Here is a 16,488-nt window from a genome sequence, read left to right as displayed (position 1 = left end):
GGTAGGTAATATGAGGTATGATGGCAAATGCCCAATCGTTATGATGTTTATTAGCAGTTAAGGCGAAACGGAAAGCATTTCCTAATATTTTTATTTTTTAAACGAAACAATATTTTCAAAATCGGTTTTCGTATACATGTAGAGTATGGATCTAGGTATCTCCTGATTTTTTTCCTGGCGGAAAATGTTTTTCGTTTTTGCAGAAACCATTTTTAAACAAAATTTCACGAAACATGGTTACAAAAATGATAAACATTTCCCTCTACAAAAAAAAAATCAGAAAATACCTTGATCTACTCTACATGTGTACGAAAACCGATTTAAGTATTGCTTTGTTATTTTTTTTTTTTTTTTTTTTTTTTTTCATAGTGATTACGGCGGTAGCACACTGTGCTTATGTTCTAACACCGCACCCTTTCCCTACGTTTGCTTCTATGAGCCTCTATTTTTGTTTCAACACACAGAAGTACGTAGGCATATCGTGGCCCAAGTCGACACTGTTTTGGCCTGCGTTGAACAAAAATAGTTTTAATAAAAGTTTCCCCTTTTTCTTTTTGTCAATTGTTTTTTTTTTTGTAGTATGGTCCATGTATTTAGTTAGGTTCTTGTCAGTTTGTCAGTTATTCGAAGTAGATCTCCAATATGTAGTCAATAAGTCAATTAAGTCATTCTGATCTGTTCTATCATAGCAGCTTTAGTCTTTGCTTTATTGAAGTGTAGTTTTATTGGAAATATGCTGAATATCGTTATTAAAAAGAGACGTCTGGAACTGTGTCCTGCTAGTTATTCCGTCATGCACATACGTCATGTCTTAATAATGCCTAGGTGATTAACGAAAACACGTGTGTTCCGTCAGATGTCCATTGCGTAGAAAGTCCAGAAAAATAGGTTTCTTTATTGTCAGTTGTTATGTAAGCCTCGCTTGAAGCACTTCCCGTGAGAACCCTGTCATCTGTACACCAACTAATCCGTATCTTCGTACACAGCTAAATACTGTACTGTCAACCGACGAAAAGCCTACGGGTAAATATTAAAAAATAAATAATAATGCTGTCTAGCGCATTGTTTCCTATCGGCCATTATTGTAGTATAGTCCCAACTGCAAGCTTTTTTTCCAATCTTAGCGTCAACTGTCTTCTAGTTACTTCTAGACAGATTCATCGAATCAGTCGAACCCGTATGTTAAAATATAGTCGATTCTGTGTCAAATTGTTTTCTTGATATTTACTTCTCTGTGTTCATCTCTTGTGTCCTTAAAATGTCATCGGTCCAAAACCTACAGAAACATGTAACTGAACTTCTGATATTTTTTTCTGTTGGTGTCATAACATCATCTAAGAGATAAACAAAAATTGCTTGTCAACTATTATGTATTCATCCCCCTGCAAATACTATGAAATTCTCGGATACTTTTTCAAAACGACGTATCAACATAGGATTTGTGTGTATTATACGTCGTTTTGAAAAAGTATCCGAGAATATTCAAATTCGTTCTGTCCTATCGGTCCTATCAAGATAAACCATGCCATTTTCTCATGCGTGGCCTAGAAATGTCAACCTAGTCATACAAAAGTAACGTTGTTCAGTTAATAAAAAGCAATCAGTTTTTTGTCCAGTCCAAACTGTCACGTCAAGTGTTCGCACGTTAGCTTCGAATCTATCAGCACAATTAAGTGCTGCAAATCTCCTTCCCACTATTAATTTTTCGGTTGATTTTAATTGCTTTATTTAAATAAAATATAATAAAGTATAACATTGTAGAAAGTCGAAAAAGCGACTATGACATTAATAAATTACTAATCAAAATCAACCGAGAACGTGGGAAATAGAGCCCAAACAACATTTTGAAGTCAGCTGGCTGTAATAGGTTCCAAAACCAGTCCCAAATCCTATAAAACTTTTATTAGGATTTGTAACGATCATCAAAACCTTCTCAAATCCAACCGACTTGGAACTATTGCTTGGGAATAGACTCTACTGAGCCCTGGCGGTTCCTCCGTGTTTATCGAGCATGTCTGATGCATATGATCAGCCATACTCCATCTGCAGCAGCCGGTTCGTGATGAACCGTTGGAGGCGCATTAAAGTGTTAAAAAGGTGATATGTTTCACTAAAGAACACTACATTACAATAATCAAAATGAAACTCCTTCACTTTAATACCGTCAACCCCTGCGAACTTGGCCAGGGATTTAAGTATTGCTTTGTTATTAAATTAAATTTTAATAAAAAAAAAATCAAAAAAATGAGGAAATGCTTCCAGTTTTGCCTTAAGAGAAATCAAAAATAATTGTCCTAGTCCTAGTATGTAACAAAAGGATGCCGCCCTACAAATTTAAGAAAAATGTTACAACTAGAATCATATAGTTTTCTTTGGCAGATAGTAACACTTTTTTTTAGATAATTGACGAAAACCGCGTAGTTGTAACAGCCCTGTATTTATGTATATTGGACAGCGCACGTTAATAATACGTACCGAGGTGTCCGAAACGTCCGGATCGGCCAATTCTGTGCAGGTAGGTCTCTGCCATCTTGGGGAAATCGAAATTAATAACAACGTTCACAGCCTGTACATCGATACCTCGCGTGAAGAGATCAGAGCAGACCAGATTCCGGCACAGTCCGGATCGGAAGTCATGGAAAACGCGATTTCTGTGCGCCTGCTGCATCTTGGCGTGGATGTAGTAGCAGCAGTAGCCGAGCTCGGTGATCTTTTTCGCCAGCAGTTCGACACGTTGTGTCGAATTGCAGAAGATGATCGACTGGTTGATTTGGAGCTTGGAAAATAAGGTATTAAGGCAGTGCACCTTCTGCCTCTCCTGGACGAACGCGTAGTACTGTGTCACACCCTTTAGGGTGAGCTCCTCCATCAGATTGATCTCGTATGGCTCGCGCAGATGCTTTTCCATGAAGTTCTTTACGCTCAGTGGGAATGTCGCCGAGAACAGCAAAATCTGACGCTCTTTTGGCAATTTCATTATGACATGATCCAGCATGCCCTTGAAGTCTTGCGACAGTAGTTTGTCCGCTTCGTCTAATACTAACATACGACAGTTGGCCATATTCGCTACCTCCTTGTCCATCAGATCCAGTATACGGCCGGGCGTAGCGATGATCACTTGAACTGTAAAAGCAGAGAAAAAAGGTTTTAGCTCCGGTTCATAACAAATAATTCACTGCTTTGATAACAGCATATCAAATCAGAAAAAATGGCTAAAGTTTTTGCATCAACGAGCATCCCTGAGGAATATCTCAATGGCTGAGAGATTGTTCATCATGTAAAATCTGACATTAATCTGTAAACGAACATTAGAACTCACCTTTCTGATATATTCTCATAATATCATCCTTGAGGTTGGTTCCACCGGTGGTCACCATTACCCGGATATGCATGTGCTTCGCGAGTTCAATGCAAATCTGTGATGTTTGCAGTGCCAGCTCACGCGTCGGCACGATGATCAGCGCCTGGATGTAATCCTTGGTCGGATCGATTTGCTCTAGTACAGGGATGCTGTACGCGCCCGTTTTGCCGGTACCGTTTTTGGCCCTCGCCAAGATGTCCTTACCGACTAGTGCAATCGGGATGGCCGCTTCCTGGATTGGCGACGGTTTTTCCCAGCCCTTCTCGAAGATACCCATCAACAATTCCCGCTTCAGGCAAAACTCCTCAAACTCGTTACCACGAGTATCCGTTACATCCTGTGGAACAAACAGAAAAAAGCTAATAAAAAAATGCACGGACAGTAGTGAACGAGGGAATACATACACTTGTCTTAACTCTATTATCTTTGGGCGGTAGTTTGAGTTTGGCTTTCCATCCCATGTCATCCATTTTGTTCTCGCTGCAATGAAAGTAAAAAATAAACAACGTTTAGTTTAATATTCCACATCATCTACTAGCGTATACCCCAATTGCCCAATTGACTTACCCTTTTTGGCTAAGGTGATTATTAGAATTCAGCGTTTCAGTCATCATGATGATTGTAGTAGAGTGCGTCTAGCTTGGCTTATAACTCTACTAGTATTCTGCGCTTATAAATGGATTCTTTTTACACTTATGCTACAAACGTCACTGCTTTTATTCTCCAATAGTCTAAAAATGACTGGCGGGGATGATGATGGCCGCTCTTGTTTGCTTCTTCGGAAAAAACAACGCTCTCCAACCTTTTCCTGTTTCTGTTTACAGGTTAAAACTTTAAATTATTTTTTGAATAATTATCGTTAGGATTGCGTTTTACTCACTGTTGTTTGTTATCTTGGTATCATTCGCTTTCTCACGTAGTGTTGGATCCGTTTTTTTCGTTCAACTGCTTACAACTTGTTTTGCTTCTTGTTTTACTTTTTACAGCTAATATATAAATAATAAATTAAAAAGTCTTGCTCTCTTCACTTCTTCGTTTTTTCCTTCTTTTTGCTCTAATAGGTTTCGTCTCTTCTTATCACTTATAAAACTTTTTTTAACACCATGCACTTTGTATGAATATTACGCTTGATAAGTCTTTATCTGTACAATTGAATGTGCTGCTATTTTCTTTAATAAATTGGTTGGTGAGCTACCGCAAACTCGACACAAAACGTCGGCTGGGTTCTGTTGTGCTCGAATGTCTGTTTTTTTTTGTTATGTCAACGTTTTGATTCGACAGAGAACTTCTTCTTTTTCTTCAGAGGATCACAGTTTTACCGACAACGCGTCTGGGCGGTTGCTGATTAGCACTACCGGAGGACAGTGTCCCGCAAAGGATGGTTCGAACACCGAAATGTTCCTGCAGGTTTGGGTGCAGTCTCGTATGCGTCGTTCCGATTTTGCTCAGGTGCATAGATTAGCTGTTGAAGGAAACAAAAAAAAAAAATGAAGGCTTAGTTTTCTATCTGGGATTCATTAAATCTGGTAAGAACTGTGATGATAAACTTGGGCGTGTTAGTGGAATAGGATATGTCGGGGTAGGAGTATGTTGTGGATTGGCATCTAAGCCGAAAAGAGAGATGAGTTTGTGAAATAGGAGTGTTCACGGTGCGGCTTCGGAGTCAGTTTGGCTTTCTATTCCGCAGAACCATTACCTGTTCTGTGGCTTAGTTGGTTAAAGCGCCGTCTAGCGAATACGAAGTCGTGGGTTCGTATCCCACCAGAACGCGATTTTTTTCACAAATTTCATCTCTCAATTTGCCAATTAGCAACATTTCGTGCCTTCTTAATTACAAGTTTTTCCAGTATGTCGGGGTACCTTTAGGATCACATTGAGTTTATTGCGACACATGGGGTGATTTTCTGGCGATATTTTTTACACATCCCTTAGCAATTACAACATGTTTGACGAATGCATGCAAACTGTTCATTCGTCAAACTTTTCTTTCTAACAAACTTTTTTTTAACATTTCTTATAACTTCACCGAGAATAGGGCACGATCGATGAAGTACTAGATTTATAGTAATGAGCTTAATTTTTGTATGGTGAGAAGGTAATTTTCCGTTTTTGCAAGGAAATGGTACAAAAAAGCGTGGGTGTTATGATTATTTGTCTAATTTGATGCTGTTTGAGCAAAATTTTGGAAAACTGTGCTGTAAAAATGACAATGAAAAAAAAAACAACAAACACATTTTCCAATGTTTTGCTCAAACAGCTTCAAATCAGACAAGGAATTAAATATAATACCTACGCTTTTTGCACGACTTCCTCGCAAAAACGAAGAATTTACCTTCTCATCATACAAAAATTCAGTCCATCACTACAAATTTAGTACTTCACCAATCGTGCCCATTGTACTATATTCCTGATATTTTTGGTAGATGCCTGCTGCACTGCCGGTGGACGCATAAATGTCACATGTGCAAAAACAGGCAATCGAGTAATCGTCCAAAGTTCGAAAAAGTGTATTGTCTCAACTATGAAGCATAAATGCCGAATCGTGTTCTAACATCAACCAATTTTGAATTTGACCACTAATTTTTGTTTCAGAGCGATTTTCAAATTTCATAGGATTTCCAATAAAACGTGCAACTTATGCGTCCACTTTTCAGCAATTTCTGGAAGAGAAATGTTTCGAAGGAATATCTAAGAGAACAAGAAGAAATTTTGTGAATTTCCTTAAAAATCTGTGGTAGAATTCCTAAAGCAATTCTTGTTCTTTAAAAAGCCTCGGAGAAAAATTTGAAGGAGTTTTGAGCTTCTGATACTTATATTCGTGAACCGAATTCTAAAAAAAGTTCATGGAGTATTTTTGAGGAAGTTCATGAAAGGTTTTCTAGATGAATGCTTTGAAAAAAAATCTGGAGTAATCTATATTAAGGCCCCTTAGCGTGTCAGCTCAAATTTTGCTCTTCTTATTTGATTCTTATTCCAAATAATCATCAAGCACGATAGTAGTTGTGTAACCTTTCTATACCAATTCCATAAACAAACAAACAAAAATAGCACCTCTTTGTCTCGGTACCTCCAATGTAAACATTTCGAGAATATGAATCATTTGAAAGCAACTCAAACAGTAAACTACTCTACTTCAATGAATAACAAGGAAACATATCCAAATGTCACGAAAAATGTTAGATTTTTTGTGTAACAAGCTAGAAATGATCGAATTATTTGGTACGCTCTCTCACTGTTTATGTTTGCTGCAACAGCAGTGCTAGCGGACCGCTTGGTGAAGATTTCGTAAATTATAATGCTTTGCTTATTTCACTAACAATTGTGGTAAAAAAGTTAAAAAATAATCACCCCACAAATGATTTTTGATTTTATGACGCATAACCAATGTGTTTGATTGGATTTTTTAATTGATTTCGATCAATTTCATTGATGCTTTGGCCAGCAGGATCGACATCACTGCGTGCAATGATCGATGATTGTGCGCGCCAAAAGACATCACCGCGCTGCCGCCGTCGTCGTTGGTACTGCGGTGGGTGGTAAACACCGCCAACCACATTCGAGTGCGGTCGAAACAAATCGTTAAAAATTTCTACTTTCGAGTGAACTAATGCTTAGTAATCGTGATTACTTGGAAAGAGGCTTGTATTTGAAGTAGTGTGAATACATTTTTATGCCGAATATCTCGCGTGAAATTGATAATTTTATAGAATAAGATAAGTGTCGATTTTTTACAAATATGTATTGGTGCAATGTTGTGTAAAATTGATTTCGGTCAATGATTTTGAAGAAGCCTTTTTGCGATGAAACGCTAAGGGGCCTTAAGGCTTCAAATACAAGCCTCTTTCCAAGCAATCACGATTTCTAATGTCGAATTCGTTTATTCTCGACGGTGCACTGCACCGGTGTAGCAATTGACACTGGAAAAACGAACGGCTTCGGTGCAATTTGTTGACAGCTTATGATGGTATTAGTAAGAGCGCGTGAGAGCGTCAATGAAAACAATAAGGCCTTTTCTTGTGTCATCAGAAAATGGCTTCTTCAGAATCATCATCCAAATTCAACTTTACACAGTATTGCACTAATACATTCACGTAAGAAAATCGACGCTTACCTTTTCTCTAAAATTCTCCACTTCACGCAAGATATTTTGAAAAGAAATATAGAACACACTATTCCAATTAAAATTCTCTTTCGAACTATCTATACCACAAAGAAATATTTTCACTCAAACTTGAAAATTATTCAAATTTGTCTCAACCGCACCAAGAGTTCGATGGCAATGTTTACCACCCACCACAGTACAACGACGACGGCAGCAGCGCAACGCGACGGTGCCATCCAGCGCACAATCATCGATCATTGAACGCAGTGATGTCGATCTTGCGGGAAAATTCATCAATAAATCCAATCAAAATCATTGAAATGGTCAACTCAAATTTATCGATTATTCGTCGTAAAATCGAAAACTATTCTTCGAATGATTATTGTTGTACTTTGAATCACATATGATAGTGATAAAAGCAAACAATTTATATTTGTGAAATCTCCTCCGCACTGTCCGCCAACGCTGCTGCTGCTTGCAAACGTCAACAGCGGAAGAACATACTAGGAGTATTCGATCATTTTTAGCTTAATTCACAAAAAAATCGGTTGTTTTTTGTAATATTGAAACATGTTTCATTGTTATTTAGCAAAACAGAGTAGTCTACTGCTTGAATTGCTTTTAGATGATTTATAATCTTGAAATGTTTACATTGGTGAAAGCGAGACAAAGAGGTGCTATTTCTGTTTGTTTGTTTATAGAACAAATGTAAAAAGGCAACACCACTACTGTTGCGCTCGATGATTGTTAGAAATAAGAATCGAAAAAGAAGTGCTGAAATAGGAGTGATACAGGGAGTCACCATAAAGCATATCACAAATAAACATAATCAATGTTTTCATGATTTCCGTGATGAACAAAATTATTTTTATTTATTTTTATTTTTTACTTTCTATATCCAATTTAACAATTTTAAAAGTTTTCAGTAATCCACTTGTACATGATAAACTTGTAATAATGAATGTTACTTGAAAATTGTTATCCAATTTTTTAACACTCCTACATTATTTATCTTCTTCAAATTCTCGTAATATCATAATTTTTCAATTTAAAGCAGCTTTTTAGAATTTAACAATTTCCGTTGCCTAATAAAAAAGGATGCTAACATACAATTGTAAACGGTCTACGTGCACACATTTAACACAAAAAAATGGCAGTTCAATAAAAAACGTTTAGCTAAAACGTGAAAAGAAAAATAAATAAATGCTTTTTAGAACATAACGCTATTGAAACGCAACTTATATTAAAAACGCTTAAACCATCCTTTAGTGAGATTTGTTTGACTTTCAATGTAATTCAAAAATTCAATATTTATTATAAGAAAAAAAAACAGAATTTACGGTTTTGAAACAATTTGAATGAATAGATTTTTATTCTATTCTGGGCTTATCAAAATTTTATTACGTCAATTTTTTTCATAATTAATAGATCACCATGCGACAGAAAATTCTAATGATTGAAATCATTAAAAGTAATCCACATATTTGCGATAATTTAAAAAAAATAGTAATGGGAAAAATATACGTTGAATCAACTTTTTGAAATTTCATGTTACCAATAAATTTTGAAGATTCCTCAGAAGTTGATTGAAAGACGTGATAATCATTGATCAAGTTTAAATAATTTTAAAACGCACAGATTTGCTGTTATCCAAGAAAACTGTTTACCTAATGCCGAAGAGAAAATCATCATTCCCACCAAAACAAAACCACGATACAAGTTCAGCGATATGCATGTATTGGTAAAACTAGCTTTGTACCTGCTAGGGTAAAAAATATAATTTGGACATGTATATAATTTGGACATGCACGGCAATGTATGCCATGTTCCGGAGAGCTAATAAAAGTAGATACTTCTCAATATCGATTATTGGATCAAATAGACCCTATTTTGATGACTTACGTTGAAAATACGCTTAACAATTAAGAGTTTACTTCAAAATTATCGAAAATGTAAATTATTTCTCTAAAACCCCTCAAATGCACAGGTATGCAAGACGACATACACTTCATAGTCACATACAATATTCACCTCAAAATGGTTAAATTAATAATCGTAAGAAATTTAAAAGCCTTTTTGCAATGAAAAATGTTCAATAAAGGAGCATTAGGCAGCCAATCTCTTAACATTCATCTAGAACGCTTAAAATAGGAGGTGTCCAAAATACATTGCATGGTTTCTACTGTTAATATATTTTGGTCATCTGACGAACTACATGGGGATGCTGTGCGATTGCATACTTGAAGGCGTATTCTGTGGGTCTGGCGATATTTCCTCGATTTTAACAAAAACTGTAATAGTTATTAAAATAGATGCCTGTTAAGCGGAGAAATTTGATTATTTGTAAGAAAATATTTGTTAATTTATGCTACTTCCATGATTTAGCAGTATTCATGGCTAAACATTGAGATAATTGCCCTGTCCAAATTATATATACCTGAGGGTGTCCAAAACATATATTCGGTGTCCAAAATGCAATTCATACAGACGATCGAAAATTGTGATTTTCGCATCTTAAAATGCTTTCGTTAAGGTTTTTGTCACTAGGAACACAAAGTACAATCATATTATAAGCGTATTGGTAACTTTGCAAAATAATCAATTGCTTTCTAAGGAAGCAAGGGGAAGATTTTTTCAACGTTGTCCTCAGCCTGTCCAAAATACATGAATTACCCTAACACCGCGCTCAAACTGGGTGTAGCATTTTCTTGCACCGGTGCCAATCGGGTGTCAAAACAGAACAGTACCTGCGAATAAACGAACGGTTTCGGTGCAAGTTTGCTACACCCGGTGGCAAAGCGGTGCAGGCGGTGCAAATAAACGAATTCGACATAAGCATTATTTCACTCGAAAGTAGAAATTTTTAACGATTTGCTTCGACCGCACTCAAAATGTGGTCGGCGGTGTTTACCACCCACACCGCACACGGAGAAATCAAACTACCTAATTTTTGGGTCGATTTTACTCAAAGCTGAGTATATCGAATAAACTAGTTACCCAAAATTAGGTTGTTTTCCTTTTTTCCCTCACCGATGTTGTCAAAAACAAACAGAGATGCATCTACCCAATGGGGGTCCTTGAGCCCAATAAGCCAATTTTGGGTAAATGCAGGTTTACTCAAATTTGGGTTGAATGAGGGGGGGTCTTGGGTTGAATTTACCTACTCTTAAGTAAATGTTTCAAGCATAATTTTTCAAATCGACGTATCTAACTTTTTCACTGATCTGAGTAAATTCATGGTCAATGTTGACGACCATTTCACTAAAATAGTTTTTTATAAAAAGACTTTTCATAAGTTTTTTCGTGCTTAACATCACCAGGGATATAGCACGCACTAGGTAAGAAAGAAAACCTACACATTCCATATCATTTTCACAATGAATTTTGACAAAAATACACATACACCGGGTTGGTTAGAGATACGTCATGCCAGATACGTCGCTTTTGTATGGTGCCAGTTTGGTGTATCTGTTACTTTTGATTTTGGCTAGATACGTCGTTAGGTTTTCTCATATATCAAAACGGTGTATCTATCAGTAAAGTTGTAAACATCAAAATAGTTAGATACGTCGTTTCGAAAAATATGCTTAGTTAAACAAATTAAGCAATAAATCATCAAACAGTGATGTGGATTCTTCAATTTGCTTTGTGAATGATGCATGCAGCAGTTAACCCGGATTTGTTTACATTCTCGAGTTACGTCGGATTGAAAAGTTATGCTTGGTTTTTGCTGGAGGTGAAGGCAATTTACCTAGTGTGAGTTTAATCGATTTACTCAAATTTGGCTTATTGGGCCGAACTATGGGATTGCGTCAAAAGAACTCAATTTTGGGTAGTTTGGCGGTTCCGTGCAGTACCAACGACGACGGCGGCAGCGCGGTGATGTCTTTTGGCGCGCACAATCATCGATCATTGCACGCAGTTCTGCTGGCCAAAGCATCAATGAAATTGATCGAAATCAATTAAAAAATTCAGTCAAACACATTGGTTATGAGTCATAAAATCAAAAATAAATTGTGGGGTGATTATTTTTTATTTTTTTTTACCACAATTGTTAGTGAAATAAGCAAAGCCAGGGTTGAAAAAATCAAATTCAATTGAATGACATTTTGCTGAACTGAATGCTTTGGGCATTCATTTTCAGCTCCGCTGTGAGATACTTGAAAGTGAACACAGAAAAACTCAACTACTTTGTGGACGTAATGACTCCACCGTCATCAACACACGCTCTGCGCTGATGGATGCTTCATGTCAACAACGGCTGCATGAATGCGACTGGCCCATAAGCAAGCGTGGTGAATTTTCTCTTTTGAGTGCCAATGACAGGGAAAATGTTGTTATTGAACCTCGCCGTCGCCACGATGTTAGCGACGAGAGAATTTTTATTCTCTTCTCCCCGCCTCCGTGAAGGAAAGAGGCTTTAACGTCAGAAGCGGTGTGGTGAAAAGACAAAAACAAAAACTCACGTTCGTTGCTTGCTTTCATTTTTTTGCAACCCTGAGCAAAGCATTATAATTTACGAAATCTTCACCAAGCGGTCCGCCAGCACTGCTGTTGCAGCAAACATAAACAGTGGGAGAGCGTACCAAAATAATTCGATCATTTCTAGCTTGTTACATATAAAATCTAACATTTTTCGTGACATTTGGATATGTTTCCTTGTTATTCATTGAAGTAGAGTAGTTTACTGCTAGAGTTGCTTTCAAATGATTCATATTTTCGAAATATTTACATTGGAGGTACCGAGACAAAGAGGTGCTATTTTTGTTTGTTTGTTTATGGAATTGGTATTGAAAGGCTGCACAACTACTATCGTGCTTGATGATTGTTTGGAATAAGAATCAAATAAGAAGAGCAAAATTTGAGCTGACACGCTAAGGGGCCTTAAACGAATCTGATGAAATTCGTAGATGAATTTCTGGAATAATATATGTATATGTATAAATTGTCCGTGTAAGTTTTTCTTGGAGAAATTTCTAAATGACATTCTAAAGTCTAAAGAAATCCCTAGAATATATTGTGAAAAAAAAATATCTGACTGACTGAATTTCTTTAAGAATACCTGGAAGATTTTTTCAGGAACTCGTGAATGATTTTTTAAATGAATCCTAGGATTGATTTCAGCAATGGTTCATGAAAGTATTATCGGAAAATCTGTGGAAGTTTTTTCAATGTAATTCTTAGAGAAATTTTCTGAATTCATTATTTAAGCCACTGGATATTTTCTGAAAGAACCCTTCGAAAAATTTGTGAAGAAACCCCCTGAGTAGTTTCTATAAGAATCCCTGCAGCAAATCCCCGAATGGATTTCACATTTTTTTAAGAGTTCCTGGAGGAATTTCTTGAGAATTCCCAGGAAGTTTTTCTGAAGTAGGGTCTTGTACCATTTGGGCAGGTGTACCTATTTTGGGCACTTGCCGCATTTTCAAATCGATTGATTTGAGTTTTTGCATAGAGTTAGATAAGGTACACCGGGGCAAGTTGAAACGGGCGAAGCAAGATGAAACAGCAGGTTTTCATGATGTTTTCTAATGACAAACAGTTTGATCGCCATAACACATAGTTTTTGATTGTAACCATCTTTTAGCGAAGGATAAATTGCAAAATTGTATTGAAATCTATTTCAAAACTTCGTGTTCCATCCAGAGATGGAAACACTCTCATCGTGAATCAACTCGCGAGTGTAAAACCAACAAACGGTTTACTCACGGTGCCGAGAGTAAGCCGTATGTGAGTTTATTCGCACCCGCTTGCTTCGCGAGTATGAAGCAAAACAAAAACAAAAACACTCATGAATTTTTATTCGCGAAGAACAAGTGGAGATGCGGGAATTGCATTTTAGTGCGATTTTAATAGCAAAACAAGTAATTATCCATCAGATAGTAGTGTTTTGTGCTTTATAGTTCCTGAAAAGTAAATCTGTCGGCCGTGTAAATTTGTTTTTTCACAAAATTGAAAAATGTTCAGAGCTGCTTCGCGAATCAATCACGAGTGCGACCAGCTTCGTTAGCTCGCGAGTGAAGCAAATGCGAATATATTCTGGCTTCTGTTGTTCACGAGTAGGATAGCTTTGCGTTTGTGTCTGCTCAGCTGCATTCCTCACTGTTTTCCATCACTGGTTCCATCTTGCCCCACCCGTTTCAGCTTGCCCCGGTATACCTTATACGATATTTCAATCAATCCGTTTGAAATTGACTTAGTTATAGCGCTAAGTGCCCAAAATAGGTACACCTGCCCAAATGGTACAAGACCCTAAATGATGAAAAATGCTTTGAAAGAATTCTTTGTGGGATTTATAGAATAGAAGGAATTTCTAAACAAACCTCTGAAGAAAATTTCCGAATGAATCCATGGAAGATATTTTAATAGAATCCGTGAAGGATTTTTTGGCCGAATTCTCGGACAAATTTCCGCAAACAAAAACAGAAAGACGTTTCAAAAGAATTTCTGAAGAAATTTTGGTAGATTTTCTAAAGAAATCTTCAAAGGATTCTCGAGTGCCAGCGAAATTTATGAATAAATTACTTGAGGAATTTCCGAAATAATCCCTGGGCGAATTTCTCAAACAATCTCCGAAATGATCTGTGGAAAATCCCGGCACGGTGTGCCAAAAACCGTTATTATCAAATAAAAATGTCCACCAATTTGGCACTCGTCATTCGAAAGATATACTATCCTAGTACCTACTCTGAAAATTTGAAAATCTTTCATAGAGGGAAATTGAAGTTTTTGTCATTTGAAGATATTGCTTTATTTCTATAGAATTTTCATATATGAGTAAATATGCACATATCGTGGTTCTATGGCCATTTATGATTTCTACAAATATATGTACATTATTTTTTCAAATACTTATCAACATGTATGATATCCAAGCATAGTTTCAGCAAATTTGACATTTGAGAATTTTGTTAGAGGAATCACAAGTTATAGCTATTTGAATAGTTTTCTCTGATAACCCAACATATTTCCTCAATATGTTACCTATAATCCAGTTACTTACACACAAGTTTCAACCCCGTATACGTCATCAAAACATTTTTTTTTAGCAATTTGTATTGAATATACTAGATTGTTGGGAATATTTGCGATAAATTTGAAACCATTATATTGATGGGTTTGATAGTCACGCTGGCTTTAGAGTTTAAGACATTTATAAAATAATTTGAGAAAGTGTTAGGAAGAAAATCTACCACATGTTTAAAATATGTTCTAGTCTATTATAAAAAAGTAAAAATGTGTCTTTAACACGGAACCGATCTTTTTAAAAAAGTATATATATTCCATCAGTAAGTAAGCTATAGGTATTGGGTATCAACTCCAATTTATCAAAAATTAAGTGATAATCTCATATTCACACCCTTAAACAACTGTCACGAGGTGTTTGAAATTGTAACAACAACAATATTTATTAGCATGGGTAGAAATAGACATTTCACTCATGCGCACTTTTTGAGTTCCATTTTGGCCCTATATCAACTGTGCAAAATTTCAGCACGATCGGAGAAACTATACTTTAGAGCCAGCCGTTTTAAGTTTTCATACAATTTACTATGGGAAAAATCACCTTTTCAAAAAAAGGGCGCCACGTATAAAAACGAACGCAAGGATTTCTTATCATTGATGAAATTTCAGTAGTTAAATAGCTCTGATTCAACTCGTAAGAAGATACTCGAAAGATACACTTTTCAAATTTATTTTACAAACGTCTTAAGCTCCCATACCATTGTGATTATCAAACCCATCAATAGAATGGTTACAATTTATCGCAAATGGGATCAAAAATCACAAATATTAAGGTTGAAGGATTCGTCATTGATAATAATCGTTATCATTGAAAATTCGAAAGCAGTTTTCTCGTCCAAAACTGAAAATTTCGCAGAGAAAATGTATTCACTGTATTGTGGGTGGAGAATGGAATACAGTGAATACATTTACAAAGCGAAATTTTCAGATTTGAATGAGAAAACTGCTTTTGAATTTTCAATGATGACGGTTATATCAATGACGAATCCTTCAACCTTAAATACTAATTTCTGAAAAGGGTAAAATTTTTGTTCTGATGACATTATACGGGTTTGATAGTCGCATGGAAATAATTGGATTATAGCGATTATAAGTAAAATTTAGGGAAATAGAATAAATTATTCAAATAACTGTAACTTGAGAGGAATCTCAAAGGAAGGAATTTAACAAAATGTTGTCAAATTTGCAGAAACTTTGCCTAAACATCATACACGTTGGTTAATATTTGAAAAACTAATGTTTATTTGGGTTGAAATTATAAATGACCGTAGAACCACGATATGTGCATATTTACTCAAATAAGAAAATCCTATAGAAATAACGCAATATGCTCAAATGACAAAAACTTCAATTTCCCTCGATGAAAGATTTTCAAATTTTCAGAGTAGATACTAGGGTAGTATATCTTTCGAATGACGGTTGCCAAATTGGTGGACGTTTTTATTTGTTAATAACGGTTTATGGCACACCGTGCCGGAGGAATTAGTGAAGCAAATCTTGAAAAAAAATTGATAAATAGTTCTTTGAGACTCTTCTGGATGAACACATGGGAGATTTTCTGAAATATTGTGTAACATAATGATTTAATGTGGAAAGTTTTATTCGGACACCGTCGTTATAAAGTTGAAAATTCTGCGTTTGCCCAATTTTATTTAACACCTCAGAATTGCAACAAAATCGCAAGATCGCTCGGCAAATACTACACATCCAGTAACCATGCTCCATCAAATGCTTGTCACGAGCTTCTTAATTTCCGAGGGAACCCCTCGAGGAATTTCAGATGGGATCCCTGGAGGAATTTATGAAGCAATTCGTAAGGAAAAATAAATCTTCGGAGACATTTTCAAAGGAATCCCTGAATGAATTTCTGAACTTTTTAAATTTTTTGGGACATTTATGCAAATAACGTTATTTTGTTTGTCCATTGATCAAAATATTGGCTTTTGAATCAACCATAGGTACATAGTTTTGGCGACAAATGATTTTGATAGTACCAAAA

The 16,488-nt window shown here is 36.1% G+C and overlaps 1 protein-coding gene across 4 annotated transcripts in view; it reads right to left on the bottom strand.

Moving 5' to 3' along the window:
• LOC109433584 (ATP-dependent RNA helicase me31b) overlaps nt 1-16,488 on the bottom strand; it is a 29,257-nt gene that overhangs the window by 3,859 nt on the left and 8,910 nt on the right. Inside the window, exons 2-6 of one of the 4 annotated variants that reach the window (XM_062850003.1) lie at nt 4,238-4,823; nt 3,929-4,175; nt 3,766-3,841; nt 3,320-3,698; nt 2,476-3,123 (exon numbers count right to left, since the gene is read on the bottom strand). In XM_062850003.1, coding sequence (XP_062705987.1) covers nt 2,476-3,123; nt 3,320-3,698; nt 3,766-3,841; nt 3,929-3,975 — 1,150 coding nt within the window. In that variant the 5' untranslated portion in view covers nt 3,976-4,175; nt 4,238-4,823. The other 3 variants (XM_062850002.1, XM_062850001.1, XM_062850004.1) reach the window with 3 other exon arrangements.

Source organism: Aedes albopictus, chromosome 2 (assembly GCF_035046485.1).
Source record: "Aedes albopictus strain Foshan chromosome 2, AalbF5, whole genome shotgun sequence".
NCBI classification, from domain to species: domain Eukaryota; kingdom Metazoa; phylum Arthropoda; class Insecta; order Diptera; family Culicidae; genus Aedes; species Aedes albopictus.
This window is presented reverse-complemented; position numbering and strand designations above follow the sequence as displayed.